General features: G+C 39.4%; 1 protein-coding gene across 2 annotated transcripts in view; it reads left to right on the forward strand.

Annotated features, from left to right (window-relative positions):
- Window positions 1-13,028, forward strand: part of LOC138170714 (serpin B6-like) — a 19,702-nt gene extending 6,674 nt beyond the window's left edge. For both annotated transcript variants that reach the window (XM_069100210.1, XM_069100211.1), the window contains exons 3-6: window positions 2,743-2,860; window positions 4,763-4,905; window positions 5,127-5,279; window positions 12,167-13,028. In XM_069100210.1, the coding sequence (XP_068956311.1) occupies window positions 2,743-2,860; window positions 4,763-4,905; window positions 5,127-5,279; window positions 12,167-12,580 (828 nt within the window). In that variant the 3' untranslated portion in view covers window positions 12,581-13,028. The remainder of the gene's footprint in view (window positions 1-2,742; window positions 2,861-4,762; window positions 4,906-5,126; window positions 5,280-12,166) is intronic.
- The last annotated feature ends 729 nt before the right edge of the window (window positions 13,029-13,757 follow it).

Raw genomic sequence — 13,757 nt, forward strand, 5'->3', positions numbered from 1 at the left:
GTGTGTGTGTGTGTGTGTGTGTGTGTGTGTGTGTGTGTGTGTGTGTGAGTGTGGGTGTTAAGTGTCTGAGGCCAGAACCGAACTTGGGTCCTCTTGACTCTGGGGCCAGCACTTTACTCACTGTGCCACCTAAACACCCCCTCAGTGTTTTTTTCAATAAGTTATTTCACATTGCCTTCTATTTTTTTTTCATTTATTTGGATCTGTTTTATAGAATCTTGATTTCTCATAAAGTCATTAGCTTCCATTTACTCCAATCTAATTTTGAAGGAATTATTCTCTTCAGTGAGTTTTTGAAATTCCTTTTCCATCTGGCCAGTTACACATTTTAAGGCATTCTTCTCCTCTTTGGCTTTTTGGACCTCTTTTGCCATTTGAGTTAGTCTACTTTTTAAGATGTTGTTTTCTTTTGAAATTTTTGGGGCCTCCTTTAGCAGGCTGTTGACTCAATTTTCATGATTTTCTTGTATTACTCTCATTTATCTTCCCAGTTTTTCCTCCACTTCTCTTACTTGACTTTCAAAATCCTTCTTGAGCTCCTCCATGGCCTGTGACGAATTCATATTTTTCTTGGAAGCTTTTGATGTAGGAGTTTTGACTTTTTTGTCTTCTTCTGGTTCCATGTTTTGATTCTCTTTGTCCCACCAAAAAGATTCTATGGTCTAATTACTCTTCCTCTGTTTGCTCATCTTGCCAGCCAATTACTTGGCTTTTGAGCTCTTTGCCATGGTGGAACTCTGCTTCCAGCATGAATAGAGCTGTGTCCCAAATTTCTGGGGTTTTGCAGTTGTTGTCAGAGCTATGAGGAAGGTACCCTCTCTATAACCACCACAAGCTCTGGCATGTTAGCATTCCTAACCCCAGGACCTCCACCCAAGAATGCTACCCAGATCCAAATAGGTCCAAGGAAGAGCGATTACCCTCTGAATGGTTGCTTGGTCCCCCTACAATCTGCAGGCCAGAAGTTCCAGAGGCAGCCACATGGCAGCAGCTGCATCCTCCAAGTTGCCACCACCTCTGCCTTCCTGAGGGCAGGGGCCAGATGTGCTCTTCTCTAACCCAGTTCCAACAGAGTTCCCTACTGACCTTTTACTTTCTCTTTGGCATTTATGGGTTGAAAAGTCTGGAAATCACCACAGCTACTGGTGATTCATTCTCCTGAAGTCTGCTCGAGCTGGTCTGGGCTGCCCTGGGGCCAGAACCCTGTGGCTCATATAGGACTGTGCTCGGCTCCCAATCTGGTACAGTAGACCCTTCCAGTCGACCTGCAAGACAGTCTTCAGATGGAGATTTGTTTCTCTCTGTCATTTTGTGGGTTCTGTAGCTCTAAAAATTTGTTTAGAGTCTTTTTTTACAGGTATTGGAGGTGGTTGGAGTGTGAGCTCAAGCAAGTTCCTGCTTTTACTCTGTCATCTTGGTTCCACTCCCGAGTCTTTTTCTAGTCTTTTAAATATAAAGAATGGATGAAAGCTCTAGATTAGGTTAACTAAAAACTGTAATGGTAGTGGGAATTTGAAGATCTCCCTGCCCCTTAATAAGCCTATGTGAATTTGAGGACCTTTCCAAATTTGAAAATATCCTGTGCCCCCCACTAGGCTGAAGATGGTCACATGGAGCCTGTGGTGGGAGGAGTTTGCTGAAAGGTAGAGCAGAGCCCATGGGAGAAGTTTGCTTAGGGGAGGTTTATTTTTCAGGAAAGCCCACACCTTGTTACTTTGTAATCAGGCAGTGGGTGGCTATGGCTGTGATATTCTCTGACCCTGGAGAAGGCTATATATACCACAGAGGTAAGGTTTTTCTTTGGGGCTCACTTTGGGAAGAGTAGTATGATTTGGTCATATGAGACTCTGGACAGCCAGTTGACTCCTCTTTCTCCCCCTCCCCCCATGAAAACCCAAATGTTGGTGCTTTTCTCTCTGGTAACTAACATTGTAGGTATGTAATGGTCATACAGCTAGAAACCCTGTCTGTTGGTCTGTTGAACTGTGTTATTTTCTTTGTCTGTGGTTTTTGTCTGCTTTGTCACTTCTGTGTGTATTCTCTGAAGTTCAGGGTGCTGACTTTTTCCCCTGAGCGAGGTAAATGACATATGTTTGATTAAAGTAAAATTGTTAACCCTTTTTGCATTGCTTTCCTTTAGAAAAGCAGATCAAAGAACCTGTCCTAGCAGCCATCCTGGGTGTGCTAGGGTGCTTGCTGCCACAAGAACTTAAAAAGAAGTGTTAGTAATTACTATGTACGAATCAAATCTGAACAAGTATAAGTGCCTACTATGTATTCAAGACATTACTCTAAAATAAAATAATGCAAAAGCACTATAAAGATTGGTTCTTTATCCTTGAAAAGTTTTCTACCTTATTTTGGGGGTAAGGCTAAAAGTCTTGAATTTTTTTTAATTTGGTTTTTGGAATAGATTCTGTCTTGAATAGACTGTTTCTTTTCTAGGTTGTTAATGGTGTATGAGCCAGGACTGATACATATTTATTTTGCTCATCTAAACCTGCAATTTAATCAGTACAGGGAATTCCTAGATGAGGAAAATCCTTCCTGCTCTGCAGGATGGTACTTTCTCTGCTACTTACAATCTTAGAGCATTACCTAGGGCATTGGGAATTAGGGATTTGTCCACAGCAAATGTGCGTGTGTGTATGTGTATCATATTACTTATATATTTCTAATTCAGAAAATTTGGGGGACATAGAATTAGGGATGTTGCTCTCACCCTATTTTTTCCTCTTCTAGTCCTTTAGGGACTCCTGTTTAAAATTCTGCAATTCAGTGATGGAAGATGTTTGCTTTTCTGAAGAGGCAGAGGTTGTCAGGAAACACATAAATGCTTGGATAGCAGAGAAAACTGAAGGTCATAAATTCTATCTTTCTGTGTTGCCTATGTCAGTCATTTTTTCAGGACACTACTTCTAATTTATGGACTAAAACATTTTTATACCATAGTACAATAAAAAGATGAATGTGTATGAAACTGCAAATCTACTATGCACAGCTTGCTATTCCTTTCAAATATACAACAAAATTATTAGATAATTTTTTTCTTTTTTTCTTCTCTGCACCCCTCCCACCCTAGAAATGGCTGCCATTACTACAGAATCTCAGATTTGATGGGGGCCTCAGAAGCCTTCTAGTCCTACTTGTACCTTGCCAAGGATCCCTTCCACAACAGACCTGACATGTAGTGAGCAGGAACATCCTATCCCATAAAGCATCCCCTTCCACATCTGGAATGCTGCAATCTTTAGGAAGCTATCATTATAGAGAACCCAAATCTACCTTTCTGTGCCTTCTACCCTAGGTGGTCTTGCATTACAGTTTTCTAGTGATTTCTGGCCTAATCACTGATCAAACACAGTGAAGCCTGTGTATGATCCTAGAAGAGCTACCGTATTTTTCTACCCTATTTAGTGAAAGTTATCTTTTCAGAAACTAATATACATGCCCTTCATCCCAGTCAAGTATCCTTTTCCCATTTTCTATATTTTACTTACTCTTTTTTCCCCTGCAGTGCAGCCTGCTTACGTTATTTCTTCTATTAATTTTCATTCACCTAATCCTTTGGAGTCATTCCTCATTAAGTCATTTTTAAGTCCCAACTAATCATATCAACCACACATTGGTTCATCATGTTGCACATATATTTGCATTTCTCTATTTTTTGTATTCATTGATGGAGGCCCAAAATTCCACTCTGATGCCTCATCACAACTTAAAGATGATACTTTTCTGCTTCATAAGCACCTCATAACTAGCTCCCTCCTAACTTTGTCGTCTTCTTACATTTTATTACTGGCCAGATATTCTTTGATGCTGTGACACTGGCTTCCCTTCACAAACAAGATACTCTATCACTCGGCCCTAGACATTTCCTCTGGCTGTCTTCTGGTAGCCAGTAAGGCTCTCCCTCCTCATTTATGCCTACTGCCTTCCCTGGATTCCTCTGTGTCCAAAGTAAAATCCCATCTTCTACAGAAAGGTTTTCCCAACCCCTCCTAATTCTAGTACCACATTTCTATTAATTATTTTATATTTATCCTGTTTATTTACTTTCTCTTCCATTGGATTATGAGCTCCTTGAGTACAGGGAATATCTTTGGTCTGTTTTTGTATCTCCAGCACTTAACACTATACCTGGAACAGAGTAGGTACTTAACAGCTGTTTATTGATTTATTGACCCTGGATTCCTTAAGGTTTTATGAGTGTGGCACAACATCACATTCACAAGATGAAGTATTATGGGTCTGGGTCCAGTGACAGCCCTTATATTTCTGTGATCCAAGGACCAGCATAACTAAGTATTGAGAAGCTTATCCCAGAAGATCATCCTACCAAAGAATGAGGTTTTTGTTTGCTTATTTGTTTTTTAAGCATTGAAACTCAAAAATAACAGACAAAGGTATGGAAGGATGGTATCTCCATGGAGACATACTACCAAGACATCAAATATGTATTTTTTGTATACATCTTTTTTGTCACTCATTACTTGATGAAAGATTATTTCCTTGATGGTAGGGATTACATGCTACCAAACTACCAAAGCCTAATATAGTACCATGTATCTTTGTAGACATACAAATGACCTTTTTCTGACAATGAAGAGTTTATATTATGTTTAATATTAAATTAGTTCAGAAACTTTGAAAACCCAGTGCTCAATCTAGATTCTATTATGCATAAACCATGTCAAATGTTATTAAAGGATTTTTTTTTTCTGGGAAAAAAAATAAACGCAATTTCTATTTTCTTTAAAAGGTAACATTTTAGAGGCTCTACCTGATGGCCTCATTGATCCCCTTAGCCTACTGGTCTTTGTGAATACCATCAACTTTAAAGCGACCTGGGAGAGGGCATTTGATCCAAAGTACACTCAGACTGATATGTTAAAAGTCAATCAGGTAGGGTGTGAACATGAACAGGGGGACTAGAGGAAGTGATTTCCTGATAACTTAGAAGTGTAATGAAGAGATGAATTGAAATTGATTCCAGTATTCTTTGATTTTAAGAGTACTCATGTATAGCTTATAAGTTTGAAAATATTCTAAATAATACATATTTGTTGTCTTCTGCCCCTTTCAATAATCTGGCTTCAATCACACATCTGTTTATTTCCTTTAAGCATGAGAGAATAGCAATGCAGATTATGAAGAGGAAAGAAGAGTTTCTGACATCTCCTTTAGAAGAGCTGGGTGGACAGCTCTTCATCTTTCCCTGTAGTGGAATGGAATTGACCATAATCCTTGTCTTTAGTACTGATAGTGACCTAACTAAGGTAAGACTGGGTGGATAAAATGGCAACATTATATTCTGGCATGTCTTCATTCCAACAGTACCTTCCATGGGACATAATTATTAAAATGGTCATTGAAAATTACTACCATTCTGTCAGAATGGGTTCCTGAGATAAGAATTCTTATCCTAAAGCATCATCGGATTTAGAAAGCAACATAAATATACTTGCTCAAAAAGGAGAATTGATGTTACTGTCATTAAGAGAAAGAGGAGGTCAAGATAGCGGAGTAGAGGCAGGACCTCCCCACTGCTCCGGCTTCCACCTTCCCCAATCCATATAAAAGGGGACTCTAAACAAACTTTGGAGCTGCAGAACCCACAAAACGACACAGAGAAGCTAACATCCCACTGAGGACAGCCGGGCAAGCTGGCAGGAATCGGCTAGTGCAGCGCTCTGGGAGCCAAGCCCAGCCCAGCCCCAGGGCGGGCCTGACCAGCCACTGGCCTGAGGGACTCCAGATCAGCCGCAGCTGTGGGTGTTTCCAGATTTGTCATCACATAGATGCAAAGGACAAAGTGAGAGGTCACTGCAGTTCGGACTTTGGGACCCAGTAAGTGGGAGTGCGTGGCTTTTGCCCCCAGAGAGAGAAGCCGCTGAGACTCTGGTGCAGCCAGCCAGTGCCACATGGCAGCTTCAGCTCCTGACCTGCAGAGTGTAGGGGGACCAAGCACCAGTCTGAGGGGTAATCGATCTTGCTTTAATCTTCTTGGATCTGATTGCAGTTTAGGGTGGAGGTCCTGGGTTGTGTGTCCAGCTTGCCAGAGCGTGTGGAGACCTCAGAAAAGGCACCCATCTAATACCTCCAGCAGCTGAGAAAACCCCAGCGTTTGGGACCAACTCTCCCCTGTCTGGTGGCAGAGTCCTACTATGGCAAAAAGCCCAGGGGCCAAGTGACTGAAGGACAACATGACCAGGCAAAGGAAACAAAGCAGCCAGAAGATTCCAACATTACACTCCTATTTTGGGGACAAAAAGGAGCAAAGCATGGAACAGGAGGAAGACAGTGAAGTCAGAACTCCTGCACGAAAAGCTTCAAAGGAAAATACGAGCTAGTTACAAGCCATAGAGGACCTTAAAAAGAGGATAAGAGAAGTGGAGGAAAAATTGGGAAGAGAAATGAGAACAATGCAAGAAAATTATGAAATGAGAGTCAACAGCCTGACTGAGGAAAATAATACCTTAAAAAATAGACTAACTCAAATGGCAAAAGAGGCTCAAAAAGGCAATGAGGAGAAGAATGCCTTAAAAAGCCAAATTTGCCAGATGGAAAAAGAATCTCAAAAGCTCACTGAGGAGAATCATTGCTTCAGAATTAGATTGGAGCAAATGGAAGCTAATGACTTTATGAGAAATCAAGATGCTGTTAAACAGATCCAAACAAATGAAAGAATAGAAGGCAATGTGAAATATCTCACGGGAAAAACCACTGACCTGGAAAATAGATCCAAGAGAGATAAACACAATCAGGATAACCCAGGATTTGGCGGCTTCCACACTGAGGGATCTAAGGGCTTGGAATATGATATTCCAGAGGTCCAAGGAGCTGGGATTAAAACCAAGAGTCACCTACCCAGCAAAACTGAGTATCATGTTTCAGGGGAAAATATGGTCATTCCGTGGAATAGAGGACTTTCAAGCATTCTTGCTGAAAAAACCAGAGTTGAATAGAAAATTTGACATTCAGATACAAGAAGCAAGAGAAGCATGAGAAGGTAAACAGGGAAAAGAAATCATAAGGAACTTATCAAAGTGGAACTATTAACATTCCTACATGGAAAAACAATAATTGTAACTTATGAAACTCTTCTCAGTAGTTGAAGGGAATAGAAATATATATGTCTATATATGAGGGTATATGGGCATATGAATACATATGTGAATGTGTTATATATGTTTACAGGTATACATAGAGGGCACAGGACCAATTTAACAGGAAGGGATGATACTTTAAAAGTGAAATCAAGAGGTGAGAGAGGAATATAATGAGAGGAGATGGGGAGAGACAGAATGGGGTAAACTATCTCAGGGAAAATGGTTACAATGGAAGGAAAGAATAGGAAGGCAAAAGGGAATGGGTCAACCTTATTCCCATTGAATTTGGCTTGATGTAATGGGAATGTAAATTTTAAAGATCTTCCCTGCCCCTAGGCTAAAGTGCACCTGGAGCCTGGGGTGGGAGGCTTGTTTTTCAGTACCGGTAGATACTTCTTGATTGGCCAGTGAGTCAATGAGATTGTTACATTCTTTGAGCCAGGAGAAGGCTATATAAGCCCTGATGTGAGGCTTTGTTTTGGGGCTCACTTTGAGAAGTGTTCTGTGATTTTATCAGATGAAAATCTGAAATGCCGTTGTCCAGAGCCTTCCCCCCCCCCCCCCCCCGCTTTGAAACCCAGATGTTGTTTGGTATGGATGTAATGGTTGGACAGTTTGGAAATATGTCTACTTGATCTGTTTCTCTCTTGATGATTCTGTCTGTGTATTTTGAAGTTCGGGGTGCTGACCTCTTTCCCCTGAACTAGGTAAACGATACATATTTGACTGATTAAAGTAAGCTTGTTAACCCATTTTGAGTTGCTTTCCTTTAACAAAGCAGATCTAAGAACCTGTGTTGGCAGCGACCCTTGGGACACCAGGGTGCTTGCTGCTGCACTTGAGGAGGGAATGAAATACATACTAAATAGAGTATCTCACCCTCCAGAAGAGTAGGGGGGGAAGCGGATGAGAGGGGGGATGATGGAAGGGAGGACAGGCTGGGGGGGAGGGAAGTTGGAAGCACCCACTTTTGAAAAGGGAAGTAGAGAATAGAACAAGTGGGAGGTGGGATAGGAGGGAGGGAAATATAGTCAGTCTTTTACAATATATCTACTATGTTATTGTTTTGCATTAGCTGCACATGTACAACCTATACTGAACTGCTTATCTTCCCAGTAAGGGTGGGTGACAAGGGAGGAAGGGAATGAATCTGGAATTCAAAGTTTTAAAATCAAATATTCAAATATATATATATATATATATATATACTATTATTGATACTATTTTACATGTAATTGGGAAATAAGATATACAGGCACTGGGGCATAGAGATCCACTGGAAAAGTCAAAAGGGGTATGGGAGAGAGCAGATGGGAGGAGGGGATATCCTGTGGGACTTCTGTTTTGGGGTGGTGGGTAGGGGAAAAACGGGGAGAAAATTTGTAACTTAAAATCTGGTGGAAAAGATTTCTTTGGATTCTAACTTTGCCATTCATTGTTTAGCTTTCTCTGAGAGCTTCATGTAATTTGCAAATTATATATATATATATATATATATATAAAATTGTATATTATATATATAGATTGTGTATATATACAATCTAAAAAAGAGAAGCAGGAAATATATCATGAGAATTAAGTTCCTTTAAGTTATCTGGGGATGGGGAGAGTAAGGAGGACAGGAATGATGAGATAAAGAAGAAGAAAACTTGGTAAGAATTATGTAACTGAGATTTGGGTTGCTTGTAGGTATGTTTTGAAAAAGTCTAATTTTTGATGTCTACAACCTGACCCTTTTAAAGCGTCATTACCTGTTTTAGCAAGTATAATCCAAATTGATATTATCATCTCATATTAGTGGCAACCTGTATATCCAAACACCATGCACATCCTCTATTTTTCCTAGGTTCCCAATCTAAAGTTGATTCTTGTTCTTGCAGAAGCATCCCAATATCTTTGAGCCAGTTATCTACTTCTGGTCAAAGGTTTTTCCTGAATGCAAAAGAATCTATTAGGCAGTTAGCTAAGCACTGTGCTAAGCCTGGGGATAAGATACAAAAGAAAGAGTACTAGCCCTCAAGGAATTTATATTTCAGTTTAGAGTAGAGAAACAATCCTTGGCAAAATTATAAATTTTTTTGTCTTTAGATAGGTTCCCAAATTGGGCAATACCACCCCCAGGGGTCACTGGAATGACCCAGGGGGGCTGGTAGTAGGCTTGGGTGCAATTAGGGGCTGTTGAATAAAAATAAGGGGATAGTGGAAGCATAAGGGAAGAAAAGAAGAACATTTTTGAAAATTTCTTCATAAGTTTCATCTGTTGTGTAACAGAATTAAAGTTGTAGTAATTAGGTTATTTTCCAAATAAACACACAAAATGCAAGTTATAACTGATCGGCGGCCAAGTCCGCTGACAGGTAATGAGCAAATGTTGGCAAGGTTGTTGAGCATCAGTTATTCACTTGGTGAGTTGATACCTTAACCTGTTCGCACAGTCATGTACCACTGATCCCTCCTTGGAGAATAAAAGTGGCCTTTTATTATCATTAAAGGAACTTTGGGAAACAATAAGCATATGGGAAGATGAGGAATATGAGGTGGTTTTATTTGGTGTTTTTCCCTTGAAATCATTCTAGGCTTTCTTGATTGCCCCTGAGATTTGCCCTGAGCTAGGTGGTACAACCCTGGGCCTGAAGTCAGAAAGATCTGAGTTCAAATTCGGCCTCAGACACTTCTTAGTTCTGTGATTCTGAACAAGTTACTTCACCTCTGCCTTAGTTTCCTCAACTATAAAATGGGGATAATTATAGTACCTACCTCACAGGGTTGTTTTGAGGCTCAAATGAGATAATTTTGGTAAAATACTTAGCGGAGTGCCTGGCACATAGTAGGTACTATATAAATGTTTATTTCCTTCTGTTCCTCTTCCCCTGAGATTAACCTAAATTAGATTAACCTAAATCACCTTTGAAGATGATGAATGAAAATACAAAGTCTCTCCAACCAGACACTATCCTACCCCTCCAAAGACAAGTTGAGGGGCTGACCTAGTTAAGGCTGCTGGACATTTAGGTATGGTTGTTTCTGTGAGTGAAGAAGCATTAATGATTTATTAGTTTCTTCTAGGTCCTGGAGCCTACAACTAACAGATCTGTCAGCTAGGATCCCTTTCCTTAAATCTCCCTTCATTTCATAGAAAGGTGACTTCTTCCATATTCTACCCTCCAGTCTTTATCTGTATTTTCACCAAACATGCCAGAATTTGGCCTTATTTCAGTTGGAGTGTCACTGATACTGTGTGTGTGTGCAAACAAATTTTTCAAGAAATTATATGTACATGTGTTTATGCATATTCATAACTCTCAAGAAATTTTAAATACACATAAACCATAACCTCCCTTGTCAGAAAATACCTCTTCCATTTTTTTTCTACCTCCTATAAAGAAGCTGCAAACAAATCGTCATTGGAATCTTTCTCATTTGGTAAAAGAGGAAAGAATCTCGAGCTGGATAGGCCTACCAGGCTGGCAGAGGCTACTTTCATTCCATCTAATCTGTCACCAAATGAAGAGAAAGCAATGCTATTTTCATCATATAGATCAAATTTGAAGCAGCAAAGGAAAATGGATAGAAAGCTAGTCTGGGGCCCAGTAAAACCTGGATTCAAGTGCCTCTGCTAACACATACTAGTTATATGAACTGGTACAGATCTGACCTGCCTTGGGTCTGCAATTTACAGTCACACAGTTACCTAGATCAGCTTGTTTGAGATTCTGATCTCTTTTACCAAATGGAAAGAATTGCAATGAAGATTCAGATCCTCTGATATTTTTTAACTATACCTTAGTTATTTCATGGGTACAGCGAATTCCAATGCAGATCAGCACTTTCTTTGTAATCTGCAGTTTGGGAGAGTTACCTGTGAATACTGAGAGTTTAAGGAACTTGACCAGAGTCAGATAGCTAGTATGTCAGAGGGAGGACAAATAATGGTCCATTCTGTATCCACATGGCATTCTTGAGTCCCAACTAAAATTCTACCTTCTCTAAGAAGCCTTTCAAGTCCCTCTTAATGTCAGTGTCTTCTAACTGTTAATTATCTCCAGTTTATCCTGTATATGTCTTGTTTGAACAGTTATCCACATGTTTTCTCCCTCCATCAAACTGTAAGCTCCCTGAGAACAGGGACTGTCTTGGCCTCTTTATATCTGCAGGACTTAGCACAGTGGTTGGCACATAGTAGATAATAATTGCTTCTTGACTAAACATAACCTCTCAGATCTTATGGTTAGATTGAAGAAATTAAACAAAGAATAGAACCCCCTAAAAGAGAAAATATCAAGTGCAAAGCTGCTGATAGAAAAAGATCCTAATTCAATGCCTTAGAAACAAGATAAAAGAAAGGATCATTGACAGCTACAGAATATAGGGTATTTGGGGTGATTTGTATACTGAATTCAACAACAACAATAATCATAACTACAATTTACAAGTATTTTAAATTTACAAAGTGCTTTACCTATGTTATTTAATTTTCACATCAGCTCAGAGGTAGATCCTATATTACTCCCATTTTACAGATGAAGAAAATAAGGCTCAGACAGGTTGTGACTTTTTAAGGGTTATATGTCTAAGACAAAACTTGGTCTTCCTGATTCCAGTTCCAGTGTGCTATCTATCCATTTACCATTCTGTTTTGTGCAATGCATGATACTTATCAAGCGTTAACTAATCTGTGGTTTGTCAGACTTCAATCCATTGTGTCAAATTCTCTTAACTTTTCCACTCACTCCCAACCTAGTTGTACATAATTAATGGGAAATTGTAAAGTGTTTAGACTTTTTCTTCAATTCCTCCTCAATTATGTGGTTATAGTTAAAATTAAACTTAATCCTCAAAGGTCAGGGGAGAATGTATCTTGGGAGATAAAGTTATCAGGGAGGAAAGAAAAGGAACAGGAGAGCTTTAAAGCATACACATTGACTGTCAAAGAGACCAAAGTTACAACAGACTCTGGGGAAACAGTTGATTTCTAGCTCCAAGATGGAAGGAATCTGAACATATAGAGTTATTCAGGTAGCAGGATCTTAGGATTTTCAACTTTTGTCTTCCAGTTGGAAAAAGGGCTTACCTATGAAAGATTTATAACCTGGACAAAGCTGGAAGCAATGGCCTTGATGGAAAATCATGACAAGACATTTTTACTCCCCAAAATCAAGATTGAAGAGACCTGTGATTTGGAGCATGTCCTCTGCAGTTTGGGAATGTCTGATGCATTTGACCAGCATAGGGCTGACTTTTCTGGAATGCTGATGCTCAAGCCTTTGTATTTATCCAAGGTTTTACATACATCTTACCTGGAGATCAATGAAGAGGGCATCAAGGCATCTGCTGCTACTACAGCAGCAGAGATACCCACAGCTTCAAAGAGTGATGAAGGATTGAAGGCTAATGGTTTCTTTCTTTTTTTTATCTGGAGCTTTAAAACCAAAAGTATCCTATTCTGTGGCAGAGTGTCTTCTCCCTAAAGAGATGCAGTCACTATCCCCAGAGTACTTTCCCTTTTGCTACTTCCCTGACTCTCTTTTTCTAAAGATGCTATATTTGTGCATGCAAGCCATGGTGACCTTAGGTAGGAAATAAAAATATGTTAAAAACATTATTGTTAAACTTTGCAAGACGACTATGCAGCCTTGTAGATTTTCATTTTAGCAGGCACTGGGGATAAGGTAGGAAGTGGGAAGAATAAGACTGTAAGAGGAAAAGCCTATACCAGTGTGATCTGGGTAGGAGGGTCTAAATCTATCAATATTGCCTCTTCTTCGTTATGTTGTTATGTCTTTAGTAGAGGTGGAGGGAATTAGTCAATGATTTTCATTGAATCCTTGTAAGTTGAGCCCTAGACTGATTTCTAACAAAAACCACCCTTTGGAGCACCTCTACTTTTGTCTTCCTGAGATTAAATATCAGAACTATATTGTTTGTGACCACAAGTGATGTGCTTTTAACAATAAGAAAATGCTTTTGATTTAAAGGTAGGAGAGGTTACATGGGCAGAAGAAGGAGATCATCTCTCCTTAGAAAATTTGAGATTATGGTTAAAGACACCATAAACAATGAAGCAATATCAAGAGACACAGGTATAGCCACTAAATTCATAAAAGAAAATATATTTTAAAAAACTAATACTAAGTCATTAAATGTGCGAGGTTGAAAGTTAATACCTGAAAGATTTACGGTATCTTCTAAAGAGAAATTTTAAGAATATGCATAATTCTTAGCATTACATTGTACCTTTTTACAAAAACAGACTAGGTTCCATAGCACATGGAAACTGTAAATTAAGTTTAAAAAAACTGGAAAAAAAAAGCCCAGTTAAGCACCAGGGATACAAAATAAAGGCAAGAAAAAAGAAATTAGTCCCTGCCCTAGATAGATTTATATTGTGATAGGGAGGTCAAGAAGTAAACAGCTAGATAGACAGGAGATACTTACATAGTAATGTAGATGGAAGGGCCTCTGAGAGGAGAAGTCATTATTTGGGAGAACTAGGAAAGGCCTTGTGGAGTGGGTAGAGTTTGAGCTGAATCTTGAAGGAAAGTAAGAGGATAGTGCATCCATTCAGGTATGGGGACCAATGAGTATAAAAGCATGGAAATGGGGAAAGGAGTGTCATGTTGAAGTGAGAGTAAGCCAGTATTGTTG

The sequence above is a fragment of the Petaurus breviceps genome, unplaced genomic scaffold, assembly GCF_028583685.1.
Source record: "Petaurus breviceps papuanus isolate PSGF00001 unplaced genomic scaffold, PetGlider_PUasm1.0 38, whole genome shotgun sequence".
NCBI classification, from domain to species: domain Eukaryota; kingdom Metazoa; phylum Chordata; class Mammalia; order Diprotodontia; family Petauridae; genus Petaurus; species Petaurus breviceps.